The 14350-nt window shown below is 44.1% G+C and overlaps 1 protein-coding gene across 1 annotated transcript in view; it reads right to left on the bottom strand.

Moving 5' to 3' along the window:
- MAEA (macrophage erythroblast attacher) overlaps window positions 1–14350 on the bottom strand; it is a 290076-nt gene that overhangs the window by 46697 nt on the left and 229029 nt on the right. Inside the window, exon 12 of the mRNA XM_030192178.1 lies at window positions 10363–10471. Within this exon, the coding sequence (XP_030048038.1) occupies window positions 10363–10471 (109 nt within the window). The remainder of the gene's footprint in view (window positions 1–10362; window positions 10472–14350) is intronic.

Genomic DNA, 14350 nt, shown 5'->3' with positions numbered 1-14350 from the left:
CACAGAGACATGAAAAACGGGGTGACAGACAGTTGCCATTGTGTTACCAATTAATACTAGAATGGAATACACCATAGATCTTTACTTGGTGAAAAACTGATCCAGACAAATAACCATTGCTTTTTGTTGATAAAGAAAGACCTTCCTAATAAAAGATGTTTATTAGAGCACTGATCAAGAGTATGCCTGCGACACTGAAGTTGGATTTCTCAACGTCAAGTCCAAGTCTAACAACTGTACAGCACATTTATAGCCTGGCTGCTAGAGTTCTGTGTTGCTTAGTTCCATATCACCTGTCCTATGTTTTTATATCCCATGTTTTTACTTTTATTTCCCATCCTCTCACTCTTTTCAGACTACGCTTAAAATTTGTATTATACATCTACGTTGTTAAAGTGATTCACCTTACACTGCTGCAGGTACAACTTAGATTTTAAGTCTACTTGGACAGAAAAATAACTTGTGTACCCGTTTCTAAGTCTTCTTGAGCTTGGATTTGAAAAAGGCAAGTAATTAAATCTAAATTCAAGAAAAGATAAGGGGGGCGTGTCAAGATGGCGCCGTGAGCAGACGCGTTGGAAGCGAGCTCCTGCCTTTTGCTTGCGGAATTTAAAATTATATACCTGTTTTTCTCGCAATGCCGCATACCAAACGAAAAGGGACGACTCGGGGGATTCCCCTTCACCCCGCGACGTCCACACCGGCAAGCGGAGGTTTGGAACGCTTCTTCCCTGCATTGTCCCAAAGAAGCGGAGCGGAGTCCTTAGCGGGTGGGGTCGGTGAAGCGATCCCCCCGCAGGAAATAGAAGTTTCTCTCTCCCCGCCTTCTACGACGCCTCCTTGCCCTGCAACTGCCCTGAGCGAGACGGGGTTTCTCTTGGAGCCCGGAAAGGGCTATCCTGGGGAGCCCAGAGGGGAGCCTGGCTCTGTAAAGATAACTGCAGCTGCAGAGGAGACGGAGGTGAGCCTGGGCAAGATCTGGCTGAAGTTATTGGAAATAGAAAAAACCTTGAGACAATCTTCGGATGAGGTAAAGACTTTGCATTTCAATGTACAGGAAGTGAAAGGCTCCCTAGATATGGCAAAACAAGATTTTACTTCAAAGATTGAGGCCTTAGAGAGAGAGACAAAGCAAACTGAAGATTTTAAAATGGCTGTGGTAAAAGACAATATGGAAATCAGAAGAAAACTGGAACAGATAGAGAATTTCAATAGGAGATTAAATCTCCGAATGTTGAATTTTCCTAGAATATTGGGAGAATCTCCAAAAGATATATTCCAGAGATATCTAAAAGAAAATTTAAATTTCCCCCAAGAAGTATTTCCTCCTTTGAATAAAATCTACTATATACCTAGTACGATGAAAAAAGTCGGGACAGAAAATTCTATTGATTTACAAAATGTCACAGCCATTTTGGAGCAAACAATTGAGGAATCACCTGAAAGGGGGACATTGATAATTTCCTTTGTATTTCAACAGGATTTAAACGCAGTAATGCGTCTTTACTTTAAATCTACTAATCGAGAATTTGCAGGCCAAAGGATCTGGCTTTATCCGGACGTGACTAAATCCACACAAGAAAAACGTAAAAAGTTTCTATCTATGAGGTCAAAAGTATTGGATATGGGAGGTTCTTTCCTCCTGGCTTACCCCTGTAAATGTGTCATCAGGTTGAATCAAGTTAAATACATATACTATATGCCTGATCAGCTTCAGACCTTCCTAGACACTAAACAACGATAGAGTAAGAGTTTATTGGGACTGACGGAACCAAAAAATTTTCATTTATATGTTTTGATTCTGTATATCTTCACTATTTCCTGCCCCCCCATTATTGGGGTCTAAGGAAGCCAATATCTGTCTTTATTTAGACAATTTGTTGAATTATTATTTTCCTTTTTTTTCTCATGTAATGAGTATTTAATGGCTGTATTACACTTTTGCAGTATGATAATTTCTGTAATAAGTATATAAAAAATTAATAAAAAATTATAACAATAAATCTAAATTCAACCTTATGTTTGTTAGACCAGGGAAACATTATGGGTAAGGTGAAACCTTTTTTGAAAGCATGGGCTCCACCTTAACCAGGGACAGAATAGAAGAAAACAGCATAGGGAGAAGGGACTTTGTGAGGGTAGTTAGTTTGGAAGAGAACAATGGAGTCGGCTAGGGGAAGAGAAAGTGGAGTGTTTTAGGCAGACTAAGGAGGAAATGTAACTGGTGTGAGGAATAATGGAGAATGATATTGGGGTGGATTGGGTGGATACAAATAAGTTGGATTTGGTGGGGTTATTGTTGCTGTATATGGGGTACAGTAACAATAACCCCACCAAATCCAACTTATTTGTATCCACCCAATCCACCCCAATATCATTCTCCATTATTCCTCACACCAGTTACCTCTTAACCCCAAGAGCAACTGCAAGACATGTACAAGTTCTTGAATTATATACAAAAAAAAAAATCAAGACACCATGCTGTTAAGATTTGTCTAACTAGCCTTCTGGAGTTACATGATCATAAAAGCATAATTCCAAAAGTTAATCAAGAAGTTTATTACATAGCCCCAGGGGCGTAGCTATGGGTGGGCCTCAATTTCAGCTCTGGCCCACCCACCCAAACGCACAGACACTGCCCGCCCACTTTTCCTCCAAGCCCGCGCCAGCACCAGCTCCCATTGCCGGCCATTGCTGCTTTTCGTATTGAGCAGCAGGGCTGGCGCTACAAAAAGAAAAAGCGCTCAGCTGACTGAGCTGAGCACTAATGACAAAAAAAAGTTGAAAAAAAAAAAAGCGCGGCACCTCCGCAGGCAGCCTTGAGGCATTGGCTGCTGGCTCTGCAGGCTCCTCCAGGGGCAGTGACGTAAGAGACGGGAGGAGCCTGCAGAGCCAGCAGCCAATGCCTCAAGGCTGCCTGCGGAGGTGCCGCGCTTTTATTTTCAACTTTTTTTGTCGTTAGTGCTCAGCTCAGTCAGCTGAGCGCTTTTTCTTTTTGTAGCGCTGGCCCTGCTGCTCAATACGAAAAGCAGCAGTGGCCGGCAATGGGAGCTAGGGCTGGCGCTGGCGGGCCTGAATCGGGATCGGGAGAGGGTTGAGCCAAGGCATCCAACCCGGCTGAGCGAGGATCTCTCTGTCTGCTGAAAAGCACGAGACTTTGGCAGTTGAGCTTGTCGTCATAAGATCCATTACGGGCTTGCCCCCATTTGGCACATATCTGCAGGAATACTTCGACTGCCAGCTCCCATTCCGCTGGATCGATTTGATGCCTGCTTAGATAATCGGCTTGCACGTTGCTCTGACCTGCAATGTGAGCTGCCGACAGAAACTGTAGATGCAGCTCGGCCCAGTGGCAAATCTGTTCGGCCTGCACGGCCAGCGCTCTGCACTGAGTGCCGTCTTGTCGGTTTATGTAGGCCACTGTTGTTGTGTTGTCCGACATCACTCTGACAGCCAATCCTTCCAGGGTCACTTGAAAGGCCAGAAGCGCCTGAAACACCGCTTTCAACTCTAGGCGATTGATGGACCACTCCGACTCGTCGGGTGTCCAAAGACCCTGGGCATGCTTCCCCTTGCAATGTGCACCCCAGCCCTTCAGGCTGGCATCTGTCACCACTAGGCACCAATCGGGGAGCGCCAGCGGCATTCCTCGCCGCAGCATGCTGTCTGAGAGCCACCACTCCATGTTGAGTCAGGCCACAGGGAGCCAAGAGAGTCTGCATTGATAATCCTGAGATACTGGAGACCATCGTTGAAGCAGGGAATACTGCAGAGGTCTCAGGTGCGCTCTCGCCCAGGGCACCAAAATCCAAGGTGGCCGTCATCGATTCCAACAGCTGGACAATGTTCCAAGCTCACAGGCGGGGCATCCTCAGGAGCAGACGGACCTGATTCTGATGCTTGCACCGCCTTTGCTCGGGTAGGAATACATATCCCGAGTCTGTGTCGAACCGTGCCCCCAAATATTCTAGAGATTGCGAGGGGGTCAGGTGACTTTTGGCTACACTGACGACCCAGCCCAGAGATTGCAGTACTGAGACCACTCTGGCTGTAGCTTGATGGCTCTCTGTTGCAGAGTCCGCTCTGATGAGCCAGTCGTCTAGGTACGAGTGAACCCGGATACCTTCTCGCCTGAGAAAAGCAGCTACTACCACCATTACCTTGGAAAAGGTTCGGGGAGCTGTGGCGAGGCCAAAAGGCAAGGCCCGGAACTGGAAATGTTTTCCCACCCAGAAACTTCTGGTGCGGGGGCCAAATTGGAATGTGCAAGTAAGCTTCTTTCAGGTCCAGAGACGTGAGAAACTCTCCTGGCTGTACCGCCGCATTGACGGAGCGCAGGGTTTCCATGTGAAAATGCCACACTCTTAGGGACTTGTTTAATTCTTTTAAGTCCAGAATAGGGCAAAAAGACCCACCTTTTTGCAGCACCACAAAGTAAATGGAGTAGCAGCTGCAGCCAAAATCGGCGGGAGGCACCGGGGGAAACCGCCCCAATGTGAATCCAGCCTTGTAAGGTCTCCTCTACCGCCGCCCATTTGGCAGCAGAACCGCATCGGGACTCCACAAACACGTCTCTTATCGGGGCATCTAATTCTATTCGGTATCCTTCTCTGATCAGGTCCACAAGACCCACTGATCTGAGGTAATCTTAGCCCACTCCTCGAGAAAGAGGGAAAGATGTCCCCCTATAACAGGAATCGAGGAGGGGGCCAGCGCACCCTCATTGAGAGGGTTGCCCTTGAACTCCAGGTCTTGAGCCTGCTGCTGCAGAACGTTTGTCCGAGCGAAAGGAGTTCCTCTGCTGAAAACCGGCCACAAGAAGTGGACCCAGCAGAATGCCCTGGGTGGTACCTTCTAGTTTCACAGAAGCGAGGTCTATAAGAGGAGTGAACCGCCTGACCCTTGGAGGGAGGCCGCGGCCTATCCTCGGGTAAGTGCTGGGGTTTAGTATCTCCCAGGCCTTTCACAATTTTCTCCAACTCCTCACCCAACAGGAGAAGGCCTTGAAAGGGCAACTTCACCAACCTTTGCTTAGAGGCCATGTCCGCCGCCCAATGCCGAAGCCACAGAAGACGGTGAGCCGCCACTGCTACAGCCATCTGTTTAGCCTAAGCTCTGACAATATCATAAAGGGCATCAGCCAAAAAGGACAAGGCCGACTCCATTCGCGGAGCCACTTCAGACAAGGGCTCCGCTCCATCACCGGGCTGTTCCACTGCCTGTTGCAACCATGCCAGGCAGGCTCCAGCAGCATAACAACTGCATGCAGACGCCCGAATAGTAAGACCAGCATTTTCAAAGGACCGTTTAAGTGCTGATTGCAGTCTACGGTCTTGCATGTCCTTCAGGGCAACACCTCCATCAACTGGGAGGGTAGTTCTCTTTGTCACAGCTGTGACTAGGGCATCCACCTTAGGCATTGCAAAGCGAGCCAAATGCTCCTCACTCAGAGGGAATAATTGCCCCATAGCCCTGGAAACTTTCAAAGGTCCTTCGGGGTCAGCCCATTGAGCTGAAATAAGCTCTTGGATGGAGTCATGCAAAGGAAAGGCTCGAGCAGGCTTTTTGGTACTTGCCATCCTCGGATTTCCAGAGGAGGCCACGCCACTCCCAGGATCTTCAATAGAGAGGACCTGTAAGACAATCTGAAATAAGCGCTGGCAGCTCCTCGCGGTGGAAAATCCTCACCGCGGATGGATCATCTGGATCCAGTGGCCCTTCTGCACCTTACTCTGGTTCCTCTGGCCACGAGGGCCTGCCAGACCCCTCAGAGTCACCACATCCCAACCACGGGGGGGGGGGGGGGGGGGGGGGAGAAGGGGGGTGCGCCACTCTCTGAAGGGGACTTTACCCTTCTGCGCTTCTCTTGCAGCCAGCTATCAGGGAAAAACACCTCAGAGGGCAATCCCATGCCTGCATCCACCGGAAAGGCAGTAAGGGGGACCGTAGAAAACCCCTGTGGCTGAGCTCTTTTAAGCATATATGCATTATGAAGCAATAATACAAAGTCAGGGGAGAAAAACTCGCCCTGGGCACCCGGTTCCAGTCCGGGGCTAGTAGCTCTTTGGCCAGCCTCAATTCGAGGGCCCCCATCAGTCTCCAGACCCTCCGCCTCAGCAGGGGTCGCGCCATGTGGTGCTTTCAAAATGGCGCCTGCTGCCAGCTCCACCGAGCGGGAAGAATCATCGCTCGCCATGCTCAGGCCGGCTCTTACACCTGAACAGCACGTTTTGCAGAGCCCCGCTGCTGATCTGCGCTTGCCACACTTGGAACAGCGCTTAACACTCTCTGCAGCCATTGCCAAAAAAACGGCGGACAATTCAAAATGGTGGCTTCGCGCCAAAACCGTCCCGCTCACGGGCCCTCCCCGGAGTCAGAAAACACTCTTACCTCACTGGACCGAGTATACAAGCTCCAGTCACACTGTAGAAACTGAAGAAAACCTCTTGCTTTTTTTTTTTTTAAACGCTGTGAGGAAAGTAGAGAAAACAGCACAAGAGACAATCAAATCAACTCCGGAGGTACAGAACAGTAGGAAAGGCAGGGAAAGGCGAACCAATGTGCCTGCATCCACCAAGTATAGAGTGGGAAAGAGCAGGGAAAAGTGAAACTAATGTGCTCACATCCACTGGGGGGATGGGTAAAGCAGGGAAAGGGTTTATGTGCCTTTAAAGTGAAGCTGCTATAGCCTCTAACACCCCGGCTAACAACTGGCAAGCCAGGAGCCACCCCCAGGCAGATTTTTTAAGGAGCTTGATCAAGCTGCAACCACCCTGCTTGGGGAGAAAGAGAATACTGAAGAGGCAGTGGAGCAGGGTTGCCAGGTGGAAAATTTTTTGCCAGCCCAATCCAGCCCCAAAACCAGCCCAAAACCCGCCCAAACACAAACCCCGCCCCTAACACCCCCACCCCCGCGTCATCACCCCGCCCCCGCCGTCATCAACCCCGCCCCCGCCGTCACCGGCCCCGCCTCCCCGTCATCGGCCCCGCCTCCCACGTCACCGGCCCCGCCTCCCCGTCATTGGCCCCGCCTCCCACGTCACCGGCCCCGCCTCCACGTCATCGGCCCCGCCTCCCACGTCACTAACCCCGCCCAAAACGTCACTAACCCCGCCCAAAAAACGTCACTAACCCCGCCCCCCCGCGGCCGAAAAAACCGCCCTGAAGCCCAAAAACAGCCCAAAAAACCGCAACCCGCCGCGGGCAAAAATTTCCCGCGGCGGGTCGCGGAAAACCGCCCAATTGGGCGGTAAAACCGCCCACCTGGCAACACTGCAGTGGAGCTAGCTGACCATGTGGCACTGTGAAATTTGAGTGCTCTCTATCTCCCCCTGCTGGTTGATGGACACAACCCATACGTAATGGCTTCATCTGCTTGATGACAAGGAAATTACCTTTTTATCTTTTATTGACCATTACTTTCACTTATTTTTGAAACTGACATTCTGTAGTTCCAGAAAATAATTATACATGAATATATTATAGTTCAGGCACTAAACTTGGATTGCCAAATGAAGGCTAACTCACTGCCTCCTTCCATGAAACCAGACAAACTCAATTTTATGAATGGGTAAGTGTTTTTACCTGCAATGTTATGCCATCTATAATAGTTCCCATAGCCCATCATTACTACTAAAAAACAAAACCTATTTACAAAAATGTTCACAATTTCAGAAATTATGGGGAAATGTAATACAGCAATCATATAAGCTTTGCAACAGAAAGTCACTGTCAAGCTGAAAAACAAAGGAATATGTGACTTGCCACCCTGAATACAGAATGCTTCCAAATGATGGAGAAAATTGACTATGCTATTACTCAATTACATCTGTGGGATAAGAACAGAACACACCTTGGCCAAGGTCAATGTCAGTAAAAACAGTATCAAGCAAAGAAGCCTATGTATTGAACAACAGTTCTCTCCATTCTCCTTCCCACACTTCAGCCCAGTCAAAACCCATTTACAGATCAAACCATCATAATATTACTTTCATGTTATTTGGAGTTGAGTACACTATGGTCTCTTTGGTGAAAACTTATTTTAACAAAGCATTTATTGTATCTGAATTAATGCTGTAAGCCTCTTTGAGCATCATATTAAAAGGCAGGTTGAAATTATGAGCAGTCAAAATAAACACTCAAAACCACTGTTTCCTGCTTTATAAAAAAATCATTTAATATTTATTGTTCATATCTGTGCTGTTTCCCATTGTTTCTAGTATATGTCCCATTTTCTAGAAACTTCCTTCCATCAGCAATATGTAATTCCTCTTTTAACATGCATTTTTTGTTCAATTCTAACTTTTCTTCTACTTTTTTCATATAATTGAATGTTGTAAAGTAGAAACAAAGGAATATCACACACGGACAGATCATCTTTCTCCAATTTCATTTCTGCCTTTATGTACAATTCCCTCTAGAACTATTTTACTTTTATTTTTCTCTACTCCCATCACCCTTACAAATTTGTTTCACTGAGACTACAGTTCATTTTAGTACAGTGCATTTTTCCGACAGCTTTATAGCCTTGGAAGGTAGTCCAAATTTCCTCTTGTCCCTATTTTGGGAATGAATTAACAGCAGTCTTGATTTTCAAAGACACACTACATGAATTCTTCACTGTCAGAAATGCCAATGAATATTTATCTATCTAATCAGAGAAGAATTTATGCAATATATATATAAATATAAATTGGTGACTAAAGAGGAGAATATGAAATGACTAACAGAAGTGAAAGTAGGAAGCACTATGAACTGGCCAAATGTTCAGTAAGATAAATGGGAACAGAAGTGATTTCTTTTTTAAACTTGCATACCAGCCAATATGCTTGGAAGAAAAAATACATATAACCACACCTTTTAGTTTTTCTTTTTAAATGCACGTTGGAATTTCATTTCTTTCCCTCCAGTCTTCCCCATCTATCTTCCTGCATTTATTTATGACATTTATATCCCACATTATCCTGAAAATAAGCTTGAGTTCAATGTGGTTTACAGTTTAAATTAAAAATACAGAATTTGAATTTCAACAATAGTGAAGTAGAATGATGAAGTAGCCTATTGTAACAGATTAGCAAATAAAGTACAAATAGTGTACACATTGATTCACAATACAGAACAGACAAGACTATCAACTGGTTATTGTTATAGTAACTAATGTACTGATTTTTGGAATGAATTGGTGAAGAAACGAGTTTTTAGCAATTTTTGGAATTATAATTAGCTAGGCTGAAATATAATAGATTTTGGGAGAGAATTCCAACATTTGGGTCCAATATAGGTGAAATCAGCAGAAAGTACTGATTTATATATAACTTTTTTTTTTTAAATTTGGTGGACGAAGTACGAGAGGGTTCCTGGCTATATGAAGATATTCCTATTAAATGGTTCATATGATCTGGAGCCAGTCCATGTAATATCTGGAATATAAAAGGTACACAGCTTGAACGAGATCCTGGCTTTAATGGGGAGCCAATGTAATCTAATTAACAAACCCTCAACTTTTTTTTGCAGCTTTCCCAGCCTTAGCTCCCTATATACTTGATCCAGGTTTGGTCTGGTGGTAGCTCTTTCGCCCTGATCATGATTGCAGTGCCAACTTCTCTCCAGCTCAGGCTAACAGCAGACACTTAGTAGCAAACTTTAAGGTCTGGGACCAGGGACTAGTGACCTGGAACCTGGGAATTTTACAGTCCTGAGAGGAAGTGTTTCTTTTTTTCTCTCTCTCTTTCTTTCTCCCTCTTTTTTTTTTTAATGTATACAAACACACAAGCAGGTATTTCTGCATACAGGCCCTTTATAGGAGAGTAATTGTATAATTTTATAAGACTCCTTCATGTGTGTGGCAAGAATTTACACCAATTTTCTAAGTATGCACATATTTTCCCTTCACAAATGTTACCCACAGAAGGCACACACACAACAGACATACACATTTAAGCCTGCTCTTTGATATGCATAATTTCCCAACTTATTTTTTGCATGTATATTAAAAAAAAAAAGCATGCATGTACATCGAAACTTTGTCACAACTCCACCTACAAAATACCTCCACATAGGTCATAGAAACTCAGGCGTATACATTGAGCAATAAAAATAGACTATTTTTGTACTTAAATATTTTACTTGCAGAAATGCCTCTTAAAATTACCCCTCCCCACCCCAGAAGACAACGGCCATCACTTATACTCAGTACTTTATTTGGGTTATCAAATAACCCAGGCAAATCCTTACCAGAAAGGATATTCTGACAGGCATTTTGCTTTTTTTAGGATTTAGAACGTATTCATGTTGTAGGTTTTATCTACTCATTACCTGACAGAGCTTTATTTGGCCAATGAGAAATGAATCAAATGTTATTACCTTATATGGAGAAATGTGTGTGTCTGAAGGAAAGGCCAACATTCCCATCACCTGTCGGACTTCATCCAGCTGACTTCCCTCAGCCTGACTAAAATGTTTTCTTGCATGTCTGAGGAAAACAATTGGTATCACCTCAATAAATCTAAAATCATGTAAATGGATTTCTTCTTGAATGTTAAGCATATTTTGTTAGTGTGAGGACACAATTATGCATAAAGCAAACACTGGAATGTGTCTACCTTGACTCAAACCAAGTACAGCTTTAAATACAAGAAAATCAAGTACAGCTTTTAATACAAGAAAACAATGATTTAAAAGCATTTTGACTAGAAGTTATACTTTTCTTTTTCTTTATGTGCAGTATGTTTGACTACAATAATAGTACTATTAGCTTTGCATGTGAATTAGAGCAAGAACACTAAAACGAAGAAGTTATAGTACATGGCATACGACTTACCAGGGCAAACAGAGTTACAATTACCTAGACTGAATTCATTTCTGCACACCACTGTTTCCATGTAACATTTTGGGAGCTATGTACAGATAATGCCATATGTTAATTAAGATTCAGTGGTCACAGGGAGATAGATAGAAAACAACATATGCTATTTCTCATAAATTTAACACTGTCTTGGACCAGATGCTAAGTTAGTGTTGGCCAGCAGTGTCAAATGATAAATCTATAATATAAGGAGAAGACTATATCCTATGTACTCATAAGAATTGACATACTGGGCCAAACAGAAGGTCTATCTAGCTCAGTATCCTGTTTCCAATAGTGGCCAATCCAAGTCACAAATACCTGGCAGAGTCCTGAAAAGTGGCAAGATTCCATTTTATTAGATATAAGTAGGTCTACCTTAATAATGGTCTATACACTTTTCTTTCAGCAATTTGTCAAAACCTTGTTTAAACCCAGCTAAGTTAACAGCTTTTACCACATCTGCCAGCAACAAGTTCCAGAGCTTAACTATGGTACAGATGATCAAAAGTACCATAATGTTCCAAACAGCGCTCTAAAATTAGCGCCAGAACAGCATGGGGCAATAACGCCCCTATGATCAAAGCTAATACAATGCAAATTTATGCGCGTTATTAGCTCTGATCATAGGGGTACTTCTATATGCATCCAAACCACAATCCTCCCGCAGTTGTCTGACAGGTCCAGGCAAAAAAAAAAAAAAAAAAAAGCCCAGACCTGTCAAACATTCCAAGGGAATAGAGGTCTGGTGGACCTCCAGATCCCCCCACAGAAAAAAAACGAAGCAATGTGACACCCCCTAACAGACCAGATAAGCCTGACCCATCCCCAACACCCCCCCCCCCCCCCCCGCCAGGAGAGCCCAACCCTTTCCAATAGAATAGAGGGCTGGACCTCCCTCAGTGTTCTAGCAACCCTCCTGAACCCCCCCCCCCCCCCCATGTACCTTCAATGACAGAGGAGAGATGCGCTGGGCAGGGCTTCCCTACCACATAAGAGAGAAACTCCCTTATATGGTAGGAAGGCCTCATCCAGCACATCCCAGGATGCACTGGGCAGGGTATCGACATTTTAGAGATGGCGCTGGAAGGAGTAGGGAATGCTACTCCCTCCTCTATCATTGAAGGTACAGGGTCGGGAGCTCAGGGGATCACTAGACCACCGGGGGGGGGGGGGGGGCTGAGGTCCAGCCCTCTAATCATCGGGAGGGGGGGCCTTCTAGCATGCAAATGCATGCTGTTCCTCATTCCTCCTTAATGCTCTGCAAACCCCAACACCAGTTCTGAGCTGGCGTAGGATTTATAGTGGTAGCAGCACCCTAGTTTGGCACGCTGTCCCCTGAGAATTGGGGAAGAATACAGATGTCCCTATTTAGCATGTATCTGAATGCTATTGCCAATCAGACATGGCGAGTTCTGATCCTGGAGTGCAGGCAAACGTGGGGACTAGTCAGGTGCTAATGTCCTCTAGCGTCTGCTTTTCATTATCTGGGCCTATATGTAGAGAGAAAAAAATACTCTGAAGTTACTAAGTAGACATTTAAAATAAGTCAGTTTTGGTGCTGGGGGACCTATAAAATCCTGAACAGAGTGGAACAGGTAAATGAAGTATTTTTGCGGCTCAATCTTAACCCTTCTAAGACAAAGAAAGGGACTCCATACCTGATCTTCACCAATCTTCCAAGCAAAAAGCAAGGGGGCTCCAAGTTTCCCCAACCCCCATCAGAAAAAAGCCCACCAGAAATCCATGTCTCTCCTCCTCCCCAACCCAAGCCTCTTTCCCTCCTCCTTGACAGATAGCTGTCTACCATAAGCTCTTGGGTTGAAAACAGGAGCAGAAGAGAACCCCACTGCTTTCGTGGTCTGAAGCTCTCAAACACAAAGAGAGCACCAGTTGATCTGACATTCATTTGCTCCATATGTGCAGGGCAAAGGAGAGTAAATTACTTGAATCAGGATCTTCAGCGCCAATAGAGGAGCAGCAACTGTGGACTAGTCATGCCTTGAAGATTATTTACAGCACACTTTGACCTTGATGCAGTAAACGCTGCATTAGAAGATTGCATAGGAAATTGGAGGGATGCAAGCATAGGTTAGAGACTGTGCACAGATCTTTGGAGTGGAAGGATAGTTACAATCAGTCTGTAGCATCCTTTATCACTCCCACCACCCAGTGGAAGTAGGTAGGAGGGGAGCAGAGAAGTTTTACATTCTCCTAGCTACTGCAGCAGAATTGTTTTCCACAGTAAAAAAAATTAACAATAAAGGCCCTGCTTACTAAGCCGCACTGCAGGTGCGCAAAATTTTTAGCACGCACTGTTACATACACCCGTAGGAATATAATGGGTGTCTATCGTTAACGTGCACTAATTTTTTGCATGCACTAGAAAGTTAGCATGCCTACAGCGCAGCTTAGTAAACAGGACCATAAGGGTTTACGTCCTTTAGTATATACTGAATTAAATTCACATTAATACTTTTTTAATGTGCTTTATGTAACAAAGGAAAGTCCCATAGCCTACAAATTACTTTGATATGCTCCACTCTAGGTATGAAATTTTTATATATATTGATATATTACAGTTTAAAAAAAAAGTTTGTTTTGTATTTATTCTCTTGTGCTTTTATTTTAACCACTGGGTCTTTATGGGGAAAAAAAGCAGGTTATAATTTAAAAAAATGAAATTGATTTGCTAAAAACAAAAGGAAAAATATTGCAATCATTTCCAGAATTCCCAAAGTTCTACATAAATTTACTGCTAATGCTCACCGTAGCACTTACTTTTTATAACTACCATGATGAACTAGTATATTTTAATAAGATTTGCTTCCCCCCCACCCCAACCCCCAGCTCACATGAATTGTATCTTCAGAGAATCTCAGCAGTCAGTAAAGGAAAGCTTTCAAACATTAAAACACCAGCTGTGTTTCCATAAAATGTCAGGCCTCCTTGTTCCACTGGCACAGCAAACAGCCTCTCTGCTTTCTAATGGATTCCTGACCTTTTTATTGCTCCATAGACACAATACTAAAAGAATCCTGCTGCAGGATCTTAACACAAGCACGCTAATAAAAAAAGGGAATATGATTTGCCAAAAGCAAGAAGAAACATTAAACTACCATTAAACTACTGAACACCATCAAATCTTAAAACATTTTACATACTTGATTACAATAACCAGATGCCATTTAATTTACTTGAATGTACAGAAATAAAGGTTAATAAATAAAATCAAAGGAGATATCTTCTTATTGGACTAAATAAATTTTTGATTAGCTTTTGGGAGCTAGCATCCTTTCCTCTTTGCTACTGAAAGCTAGTCAATTAGTGTATATTAAAGCTAGACCAATAAAAAGGTTTTGCATTATTCTATTTAGCTTTTATTAATGTTTGTCTTTATTTCCATATGTAAACCACTATAAAAGAGACTACATCGTTAAACACCTTTACAGACCTACCAAGTCTCCCACATTCAGTGGGAGACTCCCACTTTGGTGGGAAAGTTTC

Source organism: Microcaecilia unicolor, chromosome 2 (genome assembly GCF_901765095.1).
Source record: "Microcaecilia unicolor chromosome 2, aMicUni1.1, whole genome shotgun sequence".
NCBI lineage: Eukaryota > Metazoa > Chordata > Amphibia > Gymnophiona > Siphonopidae > Microcaecilia > Microcaecilia unicolor.
The sequence above is the reverse complement of the archived record's forward strand: the minus strand, read 5'-3'. Positions and strand labels throughout refer to the sequence as shown.